Source organism: Oryctolagus cuniculus, chromosome 1 (genome assembly GCF_051225735.1).
Source record: "Oryctolagus cuniculus isolate XC-2025 breed Fujian yellow rabbit chromosome 1, ASM5122573v1, whole genome shotgun sequence".
Classification (NCBI taxonomy): Eukaryota; Metazoa; Chordata; class Mammalia; order Lagomorpha; family Leporidae; genus Oryctolagus; species Oryctolagus cuniculus.
This window is the reverse complement of record NC_142867.1, coordinates 204378597-204400389: the sequence shown is the minus strand read 5'-3', so window position 1 is coordinate 204400389 and position 21793 is coordinate 204378597. Positions and strand designations below refer to the sequence as shown.

The following is a 21793-nucleotide window of genomic DNA, read 5'->3' as shown; positions in this document are numbered from 1 at the left end:
GTAGAAAGGAAGTCGCATGGGAAAAGATTTTTGGAGCAAGAAAAATGTATGAAGAAAGGTCTGTTGTAGGGAAAGGTGGAAGGGGAGAAAGGGTAGGTTACAATTTTAAAAATTTGAAGATGACATTAGAACAAAGACCTAAAGAAGCAGAGGCAACAAAGGACTGGGACAGGAAGGTTTCAGGCAAACAGAATAGCAACACCAAAGACCTCAGGCTAAAGTGTGCCTGGTGTTCTCTTCCTGTAAAGCCCAACTCCAGTGGTACCTGTCATTCATTCCTCAATGCTGTATCTGAAGCTTCCTTAGGGCACCCTGCACAGTGGAAACCCTCTTTTTGAGCATCTCCAGGAGTGAACGCTGATCAGTTACTCAAAAAAGGCAGAAAGGGCCAGGCGTTTAGCCTAGCAGTTACAATACACTTGGGTTGTACAACCCACCTGTTCCAGCTCCTCTGTCAATTCTAGCTTCCTGCTAATGCCCACCTAGAGAAGAAGTAGGTGATGGCTCAAGTAGTTGATTCCTACCACCCATGTGGGAGACCCAGATAGAGTTCCTGGCTCCTGACTTCGGCTTGGTCCAACCCCAGTCATCACAGGCATTTGAGGAGTGAATCAGTAGATGGAGCTTTTTGTCTCTCTCTCTCTCTCACCTTCCAAGTAAATAAAATTAATTTTCTTAAGATTTATTTATTTGAGAGGCAAAGTTACAGAGAAAGCACAGGAGAGGCAGAGAGAAGTCTTCCATCCACTGGTTCATTCCCCAAATGACCGCAATGGCCAAAGATAAGCAAGTATGAAGCCAGGAGCCAGGAGACTCTTCCAGGTCCTATGTGGGTACAGGGGCCCAAGCATTTAGGCCATCTTCTACTGCCTTCCCAGGCCATGAGCAGAGAGCTGGTTCAGAAAAGGAGCAGCTGAGACACCAACCAGTGCCTACAATGGATGCCCACACCACAGGCGGAGGCCCAACCTACTATGCCACAGTGTAGGCCTCAAAATTAATTAATTTTAAAAGTCAATTAAGCGGCCAGCGCCATGGCACACTAGGTTAATCCTCCGCCTGTGGCACGGGCTTCCCATATGGGCACCAGTTCTAGTCCAGGTTGCTCCTCTTCCAGTCCAGCTCTCTGTTGTGGCCTGGGAAAGCAGTGGAGGATGGCCCAAGTCCTTGGGCCCCTGCACCCGCATGGGAGACCGGGAGGAAGCACCTGGCTCCTGGCTTCAAATCAGTGCAGCTCCAGCTGCTGTGGCCACTTGGGGAATGAACCAATGGAAAGAAGACCTTTCTCTCTGTCTCACACACATTGTCTGTAACTCTGCCTGTCAAATAAATAAATTAAAAAAATATATATTTTAAAAGAAAGTCAATTAATGGGGCTGGTGCTGTGATGCAATGGATTAAAATGCCATTTGCAGTGCCCGCATACCACATGGGCACCAGTTCCAGTCCCAGCTGCTCCACTTCCTATCTAGCTTCCTGCTAATGTACCTGGGAAAGCAGCTGAGGACCCCTGCAGCCAATGTGGGAAATGGGATGAGGCTCCTGGCTTCAGCCTGGCCTGGCCCTGGCCATTTCGGCCATTTGGGGAGTGAACCAGCAGATGAAAGATACCTCTCTCTCACTGTAAATCTTACTTTCAAATAAATAAATAAATCTTTACAAAAAAAAGACTACTTCAGAAAGCTCACAGAAAATGTAAATTTTTTAAAGAGTCAATTAAAAAATAAATAATTTTAAAGTGACACTATACATTTTAACTTCAAATATACAAACATATATTCACTTCCCAAAGACCTCTTCTATGAGTACAGGACTGCTAAATGTAATTCCCCACTTTCTTGGGTAAACCACAAGCATAATTCATTAACTATGAAGTCCATCTTCCTTTCAAGTAGAACAGGAACTTAAAAATATTTCTGAGGAATTCTTCCAAAACCTTACAGGATTTCCCCCACTCTGTTTTCAGCTGTCCTGACCACAAGCTAATGCACTCAATAGCAATTCTTTTAGCTTTTTTTTTTCTAAGATTTATTTTTTTATTTGAAAGAGAGTTATAGAGACAGAGGAAGAGATAGAAACATCTGCCAGTTCACTCCCCAAATAGCCACAATGGCTGGGGGGCTGGGCCGAAATCAGGAGCCTGGGATTCCATCCAGGTCTGCCAGTTAGGTGCAGGGGCCCAAGCACTTGGGCCATCTTCCATTGTTTTCCCAGGTGCAATAGCAGGGAGCTGGATCAGAAGTAGAGAAGCCAGGACTCAAACTGGGGCTCATTTGGGGAAGTGAACCAGTGGATGCTGGCATCACACACAGTGCCTTAACCCACTGCTCCACAACACCATCCCATCTTTATCAAATCTTTCTAAAGCATTTCATCAAAACAATTCTTTGTATATTCATAGTTCATTGATTTGAGTGATTTCTATTAATTTACACTCACAACTACCACTGGGATACTCATACATTCCAGAAGAAAGACAACGACTCTTTCTTAGTAAACAGAGAAATCAAATGATACATAGAAATAGTAGTGCTAACCTAACAGTATGAGCATCTGTGCGCTTGCTATAGAAATTGGTTAGTATGGCTTACTCAAGGGAATGGTAAACTCAAGATGTCAAAATCAAGCCCAGCAAAGGACCTGAACACATATTTCTCCAAACAAGCAGTACACAGGACGCAGTACTATGGCACAGCAAGTTAAGCCACCACCCTATATGAGTGCCAGTTCAGAGTCCCAGCTGCTCCACTTCCGATCCAGTTCCCTGCTAATGCACCTGAAGATGCGGCTAAAGCAGCAGAAAATGGCTCAAGTCCTTGGGCCCCATGAACCACATGGAAAACCTGGATGGAGGCTGGCACTAGGCTCACTAGGCTAATCCTCTGCCTGAGGCACTGGCACTCCAGGTTCTAGTCCCGGTTGGGGCGCCGGGTTCTAGTCCTGGTTGCTCCTCTTCCAGTCCAGCTCTCTGCTGTGGCCCAGGAAACCAGTGGAGGATGGCCCAAGTGCTTGGGCCCTGCACCCACATGGGAGACCAGGAGGAAGCACCTGGCTCCTGGCTTCAGATCAGCGCAGCGCGCCGGCCGTAGCAGCCATTTGGGGGGTGAACCAATGGAAGGAAGACCTTTCTCTCTGTCTCTCTCTCTCTCACTGTCTAACTCTGCCTGTCAAAAAAGAAAAGAAAAGAGAAGAAAACCTGGATGGAGTTCCAGGCTCCTGGCTTGGATGCAGCTCTGGCTGTTGCAGCCATTCAGGGAAGTGAACCAGTGGATGGAAGATCTCTGTCTCTGCCTCTCTGTAACTCTGCCTTTTAAATAAATAAATCTTTAAAACTAAAAAAGTACACAAAAATATGCTTAACATTAGGAAAACACAAATCAAAACCACACTGAAACACAATTTCACACTCATATGACAGCCATAATCAAAAAGGCAGACGGGGGAATGGCGCTGTGGCTCACTTGGTTAATCCTCCGCCTGCAGCGCCAGCATCCCATATGGGCGCCAGGTTCTAGTCCCGGTTGCTCCTCTTCCAGTCCAGCTCTCTGCTATGGCCCGGGGGGGCAGTGGAGGATGGCCCAAGTGCTTGGGCCCCTGCACCCTCATGGGAGACCAGGAAGAAGCACCTGGCTCCTGGCTTCAGATGGGCGCAGTGCCGACTGTGGCGGCCATTTGGGGAGTGAACCAACGGAAAAGGAAGACCTTTCTCTCTGTCTCTCTCTTTCACTGTCTATAACTCTACCTGTCAAATAAATTTAAAAATAAAAAGTCAGACAGAGAAACAGGTATTTTCCCTAGCAGTTAAGCAGTAAAGACACCTGTATCACATACCAGTGTGCCCAGCTCAATTCCCAGCTCTGGCTCCTGACTTCTGCTTCCTGCCAATGCAGAACCTTGTAAGCAGCAGTGATGGCTTAATTAACTGGGTCCTGCCTCTCACATGGGAGGCCTGAATGGGTTTCTAGTTCCCATTTTCAGCCTTGGCCCAGACCCTACCTCCAAACACTGTAAGCATTTGGGGAGTGAACCAGTAGAAGGGGGAGTACTCTCTCTTTCTCTCTCCCCTTTCCATCCCCCAAATAAGAAAAAAATGTTAAAAAAAAAAAAGGAAGAGACAATAACAAGTGCTGGAGATGATGTGAAGAAACTGAAACCCTTAAATGATGTTAGTGGAAATGTAAAATGGAACAGCCACTTTAGAAAACAGTTTGTCAGTTCCTCAGTGTTAAACACAGTGATCATGTGACTTGGCATTTTCATTCTCAGATATACAGATGCTCCTGGACTGACAATGGCCTTATATTCGATAAACCCAAAAGCAGCAGAAAATAATGTAGGTTGAAAATGCATTTACTACTTTATGCCAGTGAACATCATAGCTTAGTAAAGCAGCACAGTGGAATGTTGGCTACTCCATTTCCTGATCAACTGTGAGCTGTGGTTTGATGCTGCTTCCCAGGGTGACAGACTATCATCATATCAAATATCACCAGCCTGGGGGAAAAAAATCAAAATTCAAAATTCAACATACCATTTCTACTGAACGTGTATCACTTTCACACCATTATGAAGTCAAAAATATCATAAGTCAAGATATCATAAGTTGGAGACCATCTGTATACCAAGAGAATAAAAAAACAAATGTCTTCACAAACACTGGTAGATCAGAGTTACAGAAGCGTGATTACAACAGCCAAGGAGTGGAAACCCAAATACCTAACAGTGGAGGAATGAACACATAACACGCAGTCTATTCATACAAGGGAATATTATTTGGCAAAAAAAAAAGGAATTCTAACAAGGATGAACCCTGAAAACATTATGCTAAGTGAAGGAAGCTGGACACAAAGACCACACTTCATATGATCTCATTTACATGTATATCCAGAATAGATAAATCCACAGACAATACATTAGTAATAGGCAAAGGGTGGAGGAAGGAGGAAGGAGGAGTGACTGTTAATAGGCACAGTTCCTTTTGAGCTGAGAAAAATGTTCTGGGGGCTGGCGGCTGTGGCTAGTGGGCTAAAGCCTCCACCTGTGGCACCAGCATCCCATATGGGTGCTGGTTCAAGTCCCAGCTGCTTCTCTTCCAATCCCACTCTCTGCTATGGCCTGGGAAAGCAGTAGAAGATGGCCCAAGTCCTTGGGCCCCTGCACCTATGTGGGAGACCTGAAAAAAGCTCTAGGCTCCTGGCTTCAGATCAGCCCAGCTCCAGCTGCTGCAGCCAATGGGGAAATGAGCCAGTGGATGGAGGACTTCTCTCTGTGTCTCTCCCTCTCTCTGTCTGTAACTCTATCTCTCTAAATAAATAAATAAATATATTTTAAAAAAAAAAAAAAAAAAAAACAGAAAATTTGTCCTGGAATTAGTAGTGATGGTTGTATATCTGTGAATATACTAAAAGCCACAGAACTGTACAATTGAAAAAATTTTCCAATGCTGTTAATGTTCAATAAATGCTTGGGGAATGGGGAGAGCAAGTCCAAATACTTTAAACAGAAATGTCCACTGTATTGTTTTTAAGAAGCTAACCAGTTGCCTGAGAATATAAGGCACCTGAGGGCAGAGAGGGCCTCACATATATCTTCCTTAACATCCAGGTACTGCTAGATTACACTAAGCAGTTATTCAATCAGGGCTCACTAAATATAAATAATCACATTTTTCACATCAAAGATTAAAAGAAAAATGTGCTGACCAAGATTCCACACTAATTCTAAAATCTATCTTTTTCATTCCACAGAATCCTGGATTGCCATATCTCTTAATCTGACCTTCATTCTATCCACTGACACCACTCTTCAGAGGACCCACTTCTAACTTCTGTGACAGTTTTAAAACATAGTTCAAATTGTCCGGTTATGTCTACTAGTAATTGCCACTCAGTGGTCTTTCAACATGTTTTCCTACCTCTTAAACCATACAGCTAAGACAGAAATGGCTCACAGTTTAAGTAAGCCTCCTTTGTTCTCCTCAAATACCCTAACGCCAAAAAGATCGTCATCATCTTCATGTGACAAATGGGGGGAAAAAGTTAGTCTAAGGTTACCCGGTCTCCTGAATTCAAAGCCCATTTTTCTTCACAAATGTCATCTATTTCCAAGCTTTGGATGACCAGAGAACTTCTTGTTAAGTTTTAAAAGAACAAATGAAAATTTATAAAGTCAAAGATTCATAAAACAATTATAAATCCAACATACAGAGTGAGTGAGAGGGGACTGGGCCAAAAGAACAACAAAAAGACCTTGTTTAGTCGAGAAGGGAGAAAACAAAGGGCCCACTGCTGGGGAAGAGGTTGTAGCATCAAGAGATGGCAGAGACAATGCAGATTCACCCAGCTTCTCCATCTCCATCAGGAAGCATGTCCTTCAAAATGGGAGCCTGAATAAAAGGGTGCAACCATCTAAGTGGCAAGGACAGCGGGCAGGAACAGAATACAGAGAGTTCAAAATAACTCGCTTCCAGATCAAACAAAATTCTCCACGATATTGGAAAAATTTTAGATGTGACTTTAAAAACTGCTGATGAACCAAGCTATCTGTACAAGGTACCAGAAGACCAGAAATAAAGAACACACTCTTTTTCAAAAGGAAAAACATACAGATCAAGAAAAGCATTTACAAGTAAACCTGCCACATATCTGCTGAAAATTCTAGAATTAGTAATGACAAGTTTTCAATACACTAAAAAGAGAAAGCAACTAAGAGTTCTTTATTGAGGAAGGCTACACAACATTTGCTTTTGAATAAGGATTACTAACATGGAAAAAGGGGGAAAACACAGACATACACCACTGACCCTAACAAGATGATCTGACAGAATCTTTCAATGATAGTCTAGTGAACAAAATGAGAAAGTGGTGAAGAGCAGCTCAAAAACCTGTTAAACTCAATCAAGGTAACACAGAGCTGGTTGAATACCTGGTTGACTAACGTATCAACATCATACAGCCTGGTAGGACGTCTCCAGTAAAAATCTCACAAGGTTCCATCCTTTTCTGCTATCTAGACAATGCACATTAATAAAGCCACAGACTGCTCTTCACATTTCCAAGTGTCACAAACTGTGAGTGACCCAACACACACACCCTGACAAAATCAGGCTCCAAAGGTCACAGTGGACTGAATGGTCCAAAACCAACAGTGAAAAATCAACAGGGAGTCAAGGCCATCACTTAGATCTAGAAACTCAAATATAAAAGGGTACCTCAAAAAACTCTGTGGAAAAACTGAATTAAAAGGTAAGTTTGGGGCCGGCACTATGGCATAGCAGGTTAAAGGCCCAGCCTGAAGTGCTGGCATCTCATATGGGCACCGGTTCGAGTCCCAACTGCTCCACTTCTGATCCAGCTCCCTGCGAATGCGCCTGGGAAAGCAGCATAAAACTTGGGCCCCTGCACCCATGTGGGAGACTCGTAAGAAGCTCCTGGCTCCTGACTTCGGATCAGCTCAGCTCCGGCCACTGCAGCCATTTGGGGAGTGAACCATCAGAGAGAAGACTTCTTTCTCTCTCTCTCTCTCTCTCTCTCTTTTTCTCTCTCTCTCTCTCTACCTCTCTCTGTAACTCTTTCAAATAAATAAAATAAATCTTTAAAAATAAATAAAAGGTAAATTTATTTTTGTGCAAAAATGTTTCCAATCCATGCAGCTTTTTCATAATACATCTTTCCAATAAACTTTTGAAGAATTTGTATTCCAGCATCCTACTTCCTTTCTGTAAACTTGTACTACGTGCAAGTTAAAAGTCACACACAGAAACACCCATCAACACACACTACATTTTGCTAAGGACCAATTAGCAAGAGCACATTAGCAGCTAAAATATTTTGATGATGTGATTTGTTACCAAAAAAAAATACACATGGCTTTTATTCTTAAAGATTATTTATTAAAGCACTACCTCATATTAGTGGAAAAGCACGCCACTGTTAACTGTGCTTAAAAGCCCTCGCTCATAAAACATACCATGTAAAAACTTAAAAAATTTCAGGCCTTCAAAGCCAAACAGCAGGTCAAAGGTTTTCTTCATTCAGGGCAGCATAAGCACCTGTGCTGAGGCCGCTTGCTCGATCCTCAGTCTCCCAGAACCAGTGCCCCTTCAAGATTTCAAAGGCTGGAAGGCTGTCCAGCAGGCAGGCCAGCAGAGTCCCAGTGGCCTCTTGTCGATCCCTCCCTCTCCTCCCCCCAGCCCTCAAGACAAGTGGACTGAAAACTGACAAAAGGGCAAGTTAGAAGGGATGTGGTTCATGATCACTAGCATCTGTTCGGCCAGCTCCAGGAGGACCCACCCACCCCCAAAGGAGACCTGGATGCCCCTCCTTGCCCCAGGGCCTGAATCCTTGGGCTCCTCTGGGACCCCTTTAGAAAGGAAGAGAAAACTTCACAGCCGGGTACCCTGCCCCCGCCTCAGGGGCCCCACCAGTGTCATCCATTAAAGCCCCAGCAAGCTCTTTGTTTCCAACAGCTGTGGGGCGCAGGGGACGGAAGGCGGCCTTGGAGAGAGGGGAGAGGTCACTCCCTTGCTCCCTTTGCTGCCAATCTCCAGGCCCTGCCACAAAACAACACGGACACAGCATAGCTCTTGCAGAACCTAATCTCTCTCCGCACCACCTTAATAACCCAGGATCACACCTTGATACAGAGGCATTCCCAGAGACCTAATTACCTCTTTTTATACCCAAACCCTACCCAGGATGACTCCCTCCCTCTGACAAATGGGGTTCATTCTAGGACAGCCATCCTTTCTCCTCCTTCCTCCTCCTCCTCCTCAACGGACACCCCAGGATGGCTACCTGAACCCCAGGCTTCAGCCATACAGAACACACAAAAAAGACCCTGGGATTTTCACCTGCCCATATCCACAGACCCGGGGTCACTCCAAGTCTCCACATCCCACCTCTAAACCCAAACCCTAAGGACACACTCGAGCGCGCGCGCACACACGCACACACACAAGTCACTCTGCACGGCTAACCCGCATCCTCACGTCCACCCCCTCCGCGCCCCGTTCCCTTTACCCACACGACCACTCTGAGACCCCCACCCCCACCCCAGCACACGGCCACCGCTCTGACCCTCAGCCCCGACTCCCCAGCTCCTCACGGTCTCCCACCCACAGCACACACACACACACACACACACACACACGGAGACCCCCGCCTGGGGCCGTCCTTCCTCCCCCGAGCCCTAACACTAACACGCGCTCTTGCCAGCGCACCCCCGACCCCACTGGGAGCCCGGGCCGGCTGCTCCGCGGCTCCCGGCCTCACCTCCTCCGCCACACGCGGGGCCGCCCTCGCTCAGCCACTCGACACACACGGACGCACGTACGGCCACTCCCCGTCCCCAACGCCGGTCCCCAAGCCCGCACCGCGCCCTCGCGCCCTGCCCACCGCCCTCGCTCACCCTGGGGCCCGACTCTCCGGGACTCCCACGCCAAGGGCTTCCCCAGCCCTGCCGCGGGAGCCGGGACGCGGGCGGTGGCGGCGGCAGGAGGGAGGGGCCCCGGGGGCGGGCTCCGGCCGGTCTTACCTGAGCAGTTGATGCTCTTGCCTTTGCCGCCGGGACAGTCCCCGCCGCCTCCGCCGCCGCTGCCGCCACCGGGGGGCTGGTTGGACGCGCGGCTCCCGGGCAGAGAGAAGGCGAAGAGCAGAAGCACCGACGTGTAGCAGCAGAAGGCGAGCGGGGGCGCGGCAGGCAACCGGAGCGGCGCCTCAGCGGCCGCGGCGCCCATGGCTGGCGCCCCTAGACGGCGGGAAGTGCAGGGAGCCGCAGGCCCGGGGCATCCAGCCGCGCGCCGAGAGCCCCGCCGCTACCCCGGCGCCTCCTAGCAGCACCGCCGCTGCGCCCCGGAACAGCCCCTCAGCATCCCCGTCCCACCCTCGACACCCGCCAGGCCCCGGCCCGCCGCGCTCGGGACGGAGTCGGTGGGTCCGGGCGCGTGCGAGGGTCGCGAGCGCGCGAGGGTGCGCGCGAGGGTGCGAGCCCGCGTGGGGGAGACCGAGGCTGGCGGAGCGAGCGGGCGGGCGCGCGCGCGCGGTGGGCGGGGGTCGCGGGGCGGAGCCAGGCCCAGCCCCTCGCTCGCCTCCTCGCCTTCCCTTTGTGTCCGCGGTCGTCGCCGCCGCGTCACAAAGACCCCGGCCCGCCCGGTGAGGGGCGCGTGACGGAGCCGCCCGCGGGAGGGGGGTGCCTGCGACCCCGCCCCGCGCACACCCCCGGCGGCCGCGCCGACAGCCCCGCCCCCGCCCGTGGCCGGCGCCGCCTCCGGGGGAGCTATTGTTTCCGCGGCGGGGCGGGAGCGCGGGCCGGGGGTCGCGGCAGCCCCTCGCTCCGGCAGCCGGGGGCTGCGTGGCGCCGAGGATGCTCCGCGGACGCTCTGGCCACAGCCGTTTTTGCCGCCCTTTGTCAGCGATTTTGAACCGTTTCCTCCGCGCGGCAGCCGGACCGGGAGAGCAGAGCAGGTGGTCTATTAAGAGAAATCCGTTTTCTAGGTGAAGAGACTGAGCCACGCAGAGGCAAAGGTGACTTGCCCAAGGTCACGTACGGAAAAAGAAAAAAAAAAAAAAAAGGGCAGGACCGGGATTGGAACCCAAGCTCTGACTCCATCTGTGTAGTTCTGTTTGGGGTGAATGGCTAAATTTCCAGAACCTCGCCCCACGTTCTCGTATACTCACATACAGAAACCGAATATAAACACTGTTTTTAAAAGCCTATAACAGCTGAAAGGTAGAGAGGATTTGCTTTATTGGTAGGAGCTCTTTGGATGTATTTACAGCCGTCCAGGGAGTTTTCAGCCTTGCCTCCATTCTATAAATGAGGACGGCTGGGACCCAGAGAAGACAGATGACCCGACTCCCAGGCCGGCGCGCTCTTGGTACCCGTACACGGCCAGTAAGATCATCGTCTGGATAGTCCTCTGCCGGTGTCATTCTTACTACACTGCCTCACCTCAGAAGGAGTTTTAACATTCCATTGAAAACCTGATCGACTTCACTCATAAAATTAAGAAATGTATGGAAGGTCACCACAAGCAAAGCTACGATAGGAAAAATGTCTTCAAATATGAGATGATAATATAAAGAAATAATACGTCAGGAAGAAAAAGTTGCCAAAACAAAGGAAAAGCTGACAAGTCTTATTCACAAGTACAGACAATAAACGGTGGTCAGAGAGATTTAAACCCACTAGCAATAAAAGGTAAGATAAAACCATAGAGTTTTGCTCTGTTTGCATGATCAATAAGAATTAAAAGAATTGACCTGGCACTATTTATTTATTCATTTTAGGAGGCAGTTTGACCATTTTTCAAAAACTTTTCAAAAGTGTTGGCTCTTTAGCAGTTCCACTTACGGAATTTATCCTAAAAAAAAATTGAACAGCCGCACAAAGACATATAGATACTGATGTTTATCACAGCCTTTTCATACTAATAAGATACAAACTAAATGCCCATCAGTGAGAACTAGTTAAGGGATGACAGCTCTTTGTACAATGGAGTATTATGCAGCTTTAACAATGATGATGATTAGCTCACTGTTCACTGACATGGGAAAAAACAGGACACTGATGAGTATGTATAAGAAAATCTCTCAAAAAAAAAAAAAGAAAATCTCATTTTTTGTAAAATACACATGTATACACAACCATAGGAAAAAGAAAAGAAAACTATATAGTAATATATTATTTCTGGAAAGTTGAGCTCCTAAGTAGGTCCTTGATATTTTTCAATACAGTCTGATTTTCTTCAGTGAAAATTTTTTTAATGTTAGAATTTTTAAAAGCTACTTCCTTTTAAGTTATACTTTCATCATGTTTTTCATCTGAATAAATCTACATGTTTCTAACATTTCACTAAGATTTTCCTCCAACCTCTAAACTGTTAGCAGTGGCATGGCAGTTGTTACAACTAAAATTGAACTTGTGACTTCCCTTAATCAGGTGGAGTGCCTGCAACTGCTAAGCCATGGCTGAAGGCTCTTTCTCAGGCCACTTTCTCACTAGCGTCTCTGCTGAGCTCGATGCCTCTCGTGCTTTTTACCTGACCTTTTCTCCAGGTAACTCACATGCACTGCCAGGTTTGGAAACTCCTGACTTATCAGTCAGCCATAACCATAGCATCTCAGCAGCATTCCACCATAATCATTCAGTCATTCAAAGGTCAGGTTACTTAGGGGCTGACTACTCTTGGATGGGCCTGGATGGATGGTTCTGCTTCAAGCTGCAGGTCCAGCTGAACTTGGCCTCTGTGTACAGATTGAGCCCTGGTCCACTCCACCAGTATGCCCTGGCTTACAGGACAGCAACTACACAGGAAAAACTCATTCTCATGGAGATGGCAGGGGTGCAGGGGAGCACACTGCTGCTTGAACATGTCTACAGATGACCACTGGCTAAAGCCGAGCCAAACACAAGTTAGTGAAGTCTATCCTTCTTATGGAGGGGAGATTTGCTTTATGATTATTTAGTTTTTCATCTACTTGAAAGGCAGAAAGAGAGAGAGAAATCCTTTGTCTGCTGGTTCACAGCCCCAGCTGCCTGAAACAGCAAGGGCTAGACTAAGCCAAAGCCAGGAATCCAGAGCTCCATTCAGGTCTCCCACTTGGGTGGCAGTGACCCAAGCACTTAAACCAACATCTGCTGCCTACCAGGAAGCACCAACAGGAAGTTGGATCAGAAGCAGAGTAGCTGGGACACGAACCAACATTTGAATATGAGATACAGGCGTCTCAAGCAGTGGCCCAACCCCCAATGCCACAACACGCACCTCAGGCTGAGAATTTTTTTAAAAAAAAGATTGATTTATTTAATTGAAAGAGTTACACAGAGAGAGAAGGAGAGGCAGAGAGAGAGAGAAAGGTCTCCCATCTGCTGGTTCACTCCCCAGTAGGCCACAAATGGCCAGAACTGTGCCAATCCAAAGCCAGGAGTCAGGAGCCCCTCCAGGGTCTCCCACACGGGTGCAGGGGCCCAAGCACTTGGGTCATCTTCCACTGCTTTCCCAGACCATAGCAGAGAGCTGAATGGGATGTGGAGCAGCCGGGACTCGAACCAGCACCCAGGTGGGATGCCAGCACTGTAGCTGGTGGCTTTACCTGCTACACCACAGCGCCAGCCCCAGGAAATCCCTTTTTGTTTAAGTTAATTTGGTTTGGGATTCTGTTACTTGGAACTGAAAACTTTCAGATAGAGCATAACTGATGGTGTTCAAGTACAGGATCTCTGATAGATTGATGTTCAACAATATTCACCCTGGGGCCAGCGCTGTGGCGTAGCAGGTAAAGCTGCCTCTTGCAGTGCCAGCATCCTATAAGGGCGCCAGTTGCCCTTGCACTTGCAAGAGAAACCCAGAAGAAGCTCCTGGCTCCTGGCTTCACATCGGCCCAGCTCCAGCCATTGCAGCCATCTGGGGAGTGAACCAGTGGATGGAAGACCTCTCTCTTTCTTTCTCTCTCTCTCTCTCTCTGCCTCTGCCTCTCTGTAACTGCCTTTCAAATAATGAATCTTTTTTTTTTTAAAAAAAGGGATTTCCTGGATCAAGTTTAAAATATAGATATAAATATATAAATATAGATATAGACATAGCTACAGATATACAAATATGCCAGAAGTGGTGCCCTCTCTGTGAGTGGGTTCTCGTCCTCAGAAAAGCCTTGCTCATGGAAAACATTTGCAGTCCTCTAAGAAGCCTTTATGAGCATTTGCTGCATGCTAGGCACTACAGTAGCCTCTAGGGGCAAGAGCTAATCCTGCCCTCACTGTGTAGGAGGGTGGGGAGACATCTGAAAATTAACAATTACAGCTCAGTGTAATAAATGCTAAATATAAATGGAGCAAGGGTTGGGGAGGAGTTATGGCAAATTCCCAGCCCTGCCAATTCCTGGCTTCCCTGGACCTCCTGCTGGAAGGTCTAGCTACATAGTGAAGTCCTGATAACATAGTAAAGAGACTGTTTAGGGCTAACAAATTGGCTCTCAGGAGAACGTCACAGTGCTTTGGCCAAAACTGAGGAGTGGGACCATTGATGCAGCACTGGCATGAGTCTGAGATTGACCACTGTTAGAATTTAAGACATTGGACCCCAGGGGCCAGTGCTGTGGTATAGTGGGTTAAAGCCCCAGCCTGCAGCGTTGGCATCCTGTATGGGGTGCCGGTTCAAGTCCTGGCTGCTGCTCTTCTGATCCAGCTCTCTGCTATGGCCTGGGAAAGCAGTAGAAGATGGCCCAGGTGCTAGGGCCCCTACACCCACGTAGGAGACCTGGAGGAAGCTCCTGGCTCCTGGCTTTGGATCAGCTGCGCTCTGACTATTACAGTCATTGGGGAGTGAACCAGCAGAATGGAAGAACTAACTATCTGAGTCTACCTCTCTCTGTAACTCTGTCTTTCAAATAAATAAAAATTTAAAAAAATTTTAAAAATAAAAAAAGACATTGGACCCCACTTCCTAAAGAGGGTTGTCTTTTCTTTTTAAAAAATGGTGAATGAGGGCCGGCACTGTGGCATAGAAGGTAAAGCCACCACCTGCAGTGCCAGCATCCCATATGGGCACTGGTTCGTTTCTTGGCTGCTCCACTTTTGATCCACCTCTCTGCTGTGGCCTGGGAAAGCAGTGGAAGATGGCCCAAATCCTTGGACCCCTGCACCCATGTGGGAGGCCTGGAAGAAGCTCCTAGCTGCGGCTTCAGGTCGGCCCAGCTCTGGCCATTGAAGCCATCTGAGGAGTGAACCGACATTTGGAAGACCTCTCTCTCTCTGCCTCTCCTCTCTCTGCATAACTCTGACTTTCAAGTAAATAAATAAATATTTTTTAAAAAGATGAATGAATAAAGTCATTCATTCACTCAGCAAATTTGTAGTAAACGTCTATTCCTAATGGAATACAGTAGTGAGTACAATAGACTTGTTCTGGTCCCTGCCTTTATGAAATTTACAGTCAAATATTAATCAGTTATACACATAAAAAAATACAACATTCTTAACAAATGCTCTGAAGACAAAGGCCAGAGAAAATTTCCCTGAAAGAGTGATGCTTGTACTAAGACTAAAAGGATGAGTAGAATCTTTTAAAAAATATTTGTTTATTTATTTTAGAGTCAGAGGAACAGAGAGAGAGAGAGAGAGACAGAGACATTGTCCAGCCGCTGGTTCACTCCCCAAATGGCCACAATTGCCGGAGATGGGCCTATCTGAAGCTAGGAGCCAGAGCTTCCTCCAGGTCTCCCACATGGGTGCAGGGGCCCAGGTATTTAGGCTATCTTCTGTTGCTTTCCCAGGGAGTTGGATAGGAAGTGAAGCAGCCAGGACTCAAACCAGCATCCAAATGGATTGCTGGCACCCACAGCCAGAGACTTAACCTACTACACTACCGTGGGTGAGTAGAAATTAACAGATAAAGAGGGAGTATTTTCTGGGAGGAACCATCATTAGGAAAGGGTCTATTAATGAGAGGATCCCAATGCCAGCCAGTACAGTAAGGACCTACGAGAACAAGATCAGCTTGTTTAGAACTTCATTCATTGATCATACAAACACTGATTGAGCACCTACTATGATCAAGGCATTTCTCTAGATGCAGAGAAACAGCCCTGAACAAAACAAAGTTCCTAATTCTCATAGAGCTTGTGGTCTAGTAAGAGATACCCAACAATAATAATGGTTTGGGGCAGGCATGTGGCACAGCAGTTAATTCACCACTTGGAACACCCGAATTCCATATCAGAGTGCCTCATTCAATTCTCAACCACTCTGCTTCCACTCTAGCCTCCTGCTAATTCATACCCTGGGAAGCAGCAGATAATGGCTCAAATAGCAATGGAGTTGCTGCCCGCCATGTGGGAGATCCAGACTGAGTTCCAGGCTCCTGAGTTGGGGCTGATCCAGCCCTAGCTTTTGTAGGCTTTTTGGAAGTGAACCAGCAGATGGAAGATCTCTCTTCATCTGTTTGTCTCTCTATCTCTGTCTTTCAAATAAAATGAAAATAAATAACATAATAATAATATTGGTTGGAGAGAATAATTGTTGGAGTGAGCCATGATAATAATAACTATAATATGCTGAGAACCAGCTACATCCCAGGTACCACGAGGCATTTCATATTTCTTGTCACTAATCTTCCCACCCACCTTGTTAGCAGATAGTATTTCCATTTCATAGATGGAGAAACAAGGGCCTCATAGGTTAAGTACCCAAGGCCACAAATCCAGGAAGTTAGAATTGCCCTGTTCATTATAACTCTAGCCAGAGCCTCACCATCATTAGCATGAGAATATGTAGAAGCATCTTCATCTGATACAAGATAGAGCAGAGATTGGCACCGTTGAAACTGCAGCCACCAGAGAGCATGCACAAGTCATCCCGAACATCTGCAGAGGTGTCAAGAGATGTTGTCAGGGCTTCTTGTGACTGCATGATGCAAGGATTCTTGCGATTACATTGGTGGAGACTCTGGTTGAAAGCATTTTTATTCTTACCCATATTCCTTAATAGTCCTCACTTACGTAGATAGGGCAAAAGCCAAAGAAGCAAAGGTTACAGACATCTGAACAAAAAAGCGCGATAGGGTTCCAAAGAGGTAGCCTAACTGCCTGGAGGAGAACAGGCTTCTCCAACTATAATTCTGTCAGTCTGAAAGGCTTTCCACCCAAACAGTCCCTGTGAGTGGGAAGAGAGACTGAGGAGGCATCTCTGGGTTTTTCCTGCAGGTTTGCTTGTCATTGAATTGTTCAACACTACTCTGAATACAGAATTAAGATTGGTCTTGATCCTTCAGCAACCAGAAGTTTTCAGCTGCAATTTAAAATGTTTTCCAGGGGTTTTAACTGATAAATGATTATGCCAAAGAAATAGTTTCTCTGAAAGACTACCACACATAAATGGAAGTTTTATAAATAGTATAGACTCTGGAACCTAACCCTCTAGGTTGGCATCTTAGCTCTGCCCCTTACTAGGTCTATGACTGTGGGCAAAATAGCTCTCTATGCCTCAGTTTCAGAACATATAACGAAGAGGTAAATATTCTGTGTACTTCATATGGTTGTTAAAAGGATAAAATGGACTCTTACACATAAGTTAATTAGAAACATGGTTCCTGCCGGTGCTGTGGCATACTGGATAAAGCTGCTGCCAGCAGTGCCGGTGTCCCATATGGGCACCGATTCAAGTCCTGGCTGTTCCACTTCTTCTTCTTTTTTTTTTCTTTTATTTGACAGGTAGAGTTATAGACAGTGAGAGAGAGAAAGAGAGAAAGGTCTTCCTTCCGTTGGTTCACTCCCCAAATGGCTGCCATGGCTGGTGTTGCGCTGATCCAAAGCTGGGAGCCAGGTGCTTCCTCCTGGTCTCCCATGCGGGTGCAGGGCCCAAGCACTTGGGCTATCCTCCACTGCCTTCCCGGGCCACAGCAGAGAGCTGAACTGGAAGAGGAGCAACCAGGACTAGAACCCGGCACCCATATGGGATGCCGGCGCTGCAGGCAGAGGATTAACCAAGTGAGCCATGGCGCCGGCCCTGGCTGCTCCACCTCTTATCCAGCTCTCCGCTAAAGGCCTGGGAATGCAGTAGAAGATGGCCCAAGTGCTTGGGCCCCTACGCCCACATGGGAGACCTGGAAGAATCTCCTGGCTTTTGGCTTCAGATTGGCCCAGCTCCAGCAGTTGCGGCCATTTAGGGAGTGAACCTGTGGCCATCTAGAGAGTGAACCAGTGGACGGATGACCTCTCTCTCTCTCTCTCTCTGCCTTTCAAATAAATAAATTCATCTTTAAAAAAAAAACTAATGTTAGAACCATAGTTACTACATCACAAGCAGACAATAACGCGAGAAGTAGCAGTGGCATAGTGAGCACTGACAAATGTTATTGTCAGTGGCTGTTGTCATTAACTGCACATATATACAAGCCAAGAGTTCCACATGTATTCTTTAATGAAAGACTACCAAAAGGCTTACAGAGAAGGTGCTGTTTTATCTTCATTCTATGGATGAAAAAACTGAAGTTTGGAGAGGTTAAGCAATTTGTCCAAGGTTACATAATGGGCTGCAGGAGTGGGACCCAGTCTGTCTAACTCCATAGCTCTTTAGTCTGAATTAAAACCTAAAGAGTTAAAGACAACAACTAAAAGAGCTCATCTGGGCTGGTGGCTTAGTATAAAGACCTGCAGGAGGGCAACCTGCTGACTGGCAGAGGCAGCCAAGCTGCTGGGAGGAAAAGTTGTGACAAATATCCAGGTGAGTCAAAGGCAATGACAAAAGTTCACAGGTAAGAGTCTGGGAACTGAGAGTGGTATCTGCTGAGGTAAGAATCATGAGAGAGAGGGGCCTGCACCGTGGCTCACTAGGTTAATCCTCCGCCTGTGCAGTGCCGGCATCCAATATGGGTGCCAGGTTCTAGTCCCAGTTGCTCCTCTTCCAGTCTAGCTCTCTGCTGTGGCCCGGGAAAGCAGTGGAGGATGGCCCAAGTGCTTGGGCCCTGCACCCGCATGGGAGACCAGGAGGAAGCACCTGGCTCCCAGCTTTGGATCAGCGCAACACCAGCCATGGCAGCCATTTGGGGAGTGAACCAACGGAAGGAAGACCTTTCTGTCTTTCTCTCCCTCACTGTCTAACTCTGTCAAAAAAATAAAAATTAAAAATAAAAAAATAAAGAATCATGAGAGAGAAGGCAAAGAGCTAGATACATGAAGAAATCAGAGTCAAATGGAACTAAATAACTCTATTTTATCACTGTATATGTTTGAATATGTCAGCTTGTCTCTGTATGTATACATATGTAGTGAGCATATGTCATTCGCCTATGTGTGTACATATGTAATAAGTATATCAGCTTGCCTCTGTACATATGCATAAGTGCCAAGCATATGTCATTTACTCACTGTATACATATGTAAAGAATGAGAATATGTCATGTAGCTTCTGTGAGCATGTATATGCATGCATATTTGAGTGTGACAGCTGGCCCCTATGTTTGTACATGCATATTTACATGTATCCATGCATGTACTACTTTGAAAACTGATTCACCTGTATATGTACAGTTGAACTGGAATTGAGTCAGTGGTTTTTTAATTCTTCTCCCTTTGCTCCCCGCTCAAAATTACTCCCTGAACTCTAGTGGCCTAGGGGCTTGACGTCAAGGTCAATACAGCTGGACTCAGCACTTAGTCTCGATATTTAATTAAGGCAATTGTTAAGGTGAATCAGGAAGACCATATTTGAAGCTCTTTCTTTCATCGTGAAACAATAGTTTTATAACATAAGATAACTTTGGCAGTGGTGACTTCAGCAACAATGAGAGCAGGGGTCCGAGCAGAGCATGGAGCATGGTGACAGAGGCCTTATTCATCCAACAGTATTTATAGGTTGCCCCCTATGTGCCAGGCATCTGTGTTAGGCAATGAAGATTTCAGAGGTGAACAGACAGACATGCTTCCTATCCTACAGTCTAACAGGGAAGTCAGACGTTAAACAATCAATTACAATTACAAAGGGCTTTTCAAAGGATTGTGGAAGCATCAGACTCCTAAACTTTTAAGGAAAGCTTCCCAGAAGAAGTGATATCTAAGCTGAGGCTAGAAGACTGGTGAGTTAGAAGAACTCAGAGTGAATGCTATTCTACAAAGAAAGTCCAACGTGTGAAAATAAACAATATGGCAAGTTCAGGAGACAGCAAAGAGCAAATACCACATGATCTCATAGAGAGTAGAATTACAGCTATCAGAGGTGGTGGCGGCTAAGGGGGAAGGGGACTGGGGAAGTGTTGGTCAAAGGACACGTAATTACAGGAAGGAGCAATGTGTTCAGCAGATCTGTTGCACAGCATGATGACTCTAGTTAACGATGACCCATTGTATTCATATATATTCTTGAAAAATGCAGAGTGGACCTTGAGTGTCCTCAAAACAAAAGTAGTAACTATGTGAGATATGTATTTGTTAATTAACTAAATGTAACTGTTCCACAACATGTATATGCTTCAAAAAATCATGTTGTACAAGATAAAACCACATAATTTTATCTGCCAAATATATATATATATAAAAAACACAGAGAAAAGGCAGCTGTGGATGAAGCTCACAGAGTAAGGACAGAGAATAAAGCTGGAGACTTCAGGAAGCAAGGGGCAGATCATTTGGGCCTGTCTATCTCTGTCTCTGTCTCTCTAAAAGAATTTAAAATAAAATTTGTAGTTTTTAAAAAAGGTCATTAGGTGGGGCTGGCACTGTGGCACAATGGGTTAACGCCCTGGCCTGAAGTGCCGGCATCCCATATGGGCGCCAGTTCGAGTCCCAGCTGCTCCACTTCCAATCCAGCTCTGCTATGGCCTGGGAGGGCAATGGAAGATGGCCCAAGTCCTTGGGCCCCTGCACCCCACGTGGGAGACCTGGAAGAAGCTTCTGGCTCCTGGCTTCGGATCGGCGCAGCTCCAGCCATTGTAGCCAATTGGAGAGTGAAACATCTGCCTCTCCTCTCTGTGTAGCTCTGACTTTCAAATAAATAAATAAATCTTTAATAAATAAATAAATGTCATTAGGTGAGGCCAACGCTGTGGCATAGCAGGTTCAGCCACCGCCTGTAGTGCCTGCATCTCATATGGACATCAGTTAGAGTTCCAGCTGCCCTACTTCCAATCCAGCTCCCTGCGAATGTGCCTGAGAAAGCAGCATAAAATGGCCCAAGTGCTTGAGGCCCTGTACCCAAATGAGAGACCCAGAATAAGCTCCTGTCTCCTGGCTTTGGACCAGCACAGCTCCGGCTGTTGGGGCCATTTGGGGAGTGAACCAGTATCTATCTATCTATCTATCTATCTATCTCTATCTCTAATTCTGCCTTTCAACTAAATAAATCAATTTTTTTTATTTGACAGGCAGAGTTAGACAGTGAGAGAGAGAGAGACAGAGAGAAAGGTATTCCTTCCATTGGTTCACCCCCCAAAATGGCCACTACGGCCGGTGCTGCGCCGATCCAAAGCCAGGAGCCAGGTGCTTCCTCCTGGTCTCCCATGCGGGTGCAGGGCCCAAGCACTTGGGCCATCCCCCACTGCCTTCCCGGGTCACAGCAGAGAGCTGGACTGGAAGAGGAGCAACCAGGACAGAACCGGCGCCCCAACCGGGACTAGAACCTGGTGTGCCGGTGCCACAGGTGTCACAGCCTAGTGAGCTGTGGCGCCAACCAATAAATCAATCTTTTAACAAATAATTTGGTTAAATGAATAAACTCTAAATTATGTCCAGTATCTCAATGAAGCTGTTAAAATAATCACTTCAGCTGCAGTGTGCAGAATGGATGGGAAAGGAAATGTAGGCAGGAAAACCAATGGACTATTGTAGAGTCGAAGTGAGAGATGATGATGGCTTAGCCTAGGGAATGGGGTCAAGTAAATTGGAGAGGTAAAATCAATAAAATTTGATGATTGATTAGATAATGGGAGATGAGGGAGAGAAAGTGTCAAGCAAGGGTTATCCCCAGATTCAGTGTCATTTATTGAAAGAGCCAATGCTGAAGGAAAGCAAGTTTGAAGAGAGTATAATGAGTACAGTTGTAGGCACACTTTGGGGGGCCAGTGAAGCATTGGCATGGGGGCATCCAGAGCAGTTGAATATGAGACTGGTATTCATGAGAGAGATGTACACTGGGCATGTAAATGTGGGAGGCATTGGAGGATAAATTAACTGAAGTCAAAGAAGTGAGTACGATGACCATGGAATGTTCTAAAATGAAAGAAGAGGGCCTGGGCTGCAGTTGAGGAATTCCAATGAAAGGAGCCATCAGAAAAGTCAGAAGAAAACCTGGAAAGAACCGTGTC

General features: G+C 46.7%; 1 protein-coding gene across 4 annotated transcripts in view; it reads right to left on the bottom strand.

The window, feature by feature from the left end:
* Positions 1 to 21793, bottom strand: part of LOC100347865 (myb/SANT-like DNA-binding domain-containing protein 3) — a 178689-nt gene that overhangs the window by 112911 nt on the left and 43985 nt on the right. The window contains exon 1 of one of the 4 annotated variants that reach the window (XM_002707936.6): positions 9535 to 9974. The exons of the other annotated variants lie outside the window; for them this stretch is intronic. Coding sequence (XP_002707982.1) covers positions 9535 to 9736 — 202 coding nt within the window. The 5' untranslated portion in view covers positions 9737 to 9974. Of the gene's footprint in view, positions 1 to 9534; positions 9975 to 21793 lie in introns of those variants that run through there. 4 annotated transcript variants of the gene reach the window in all.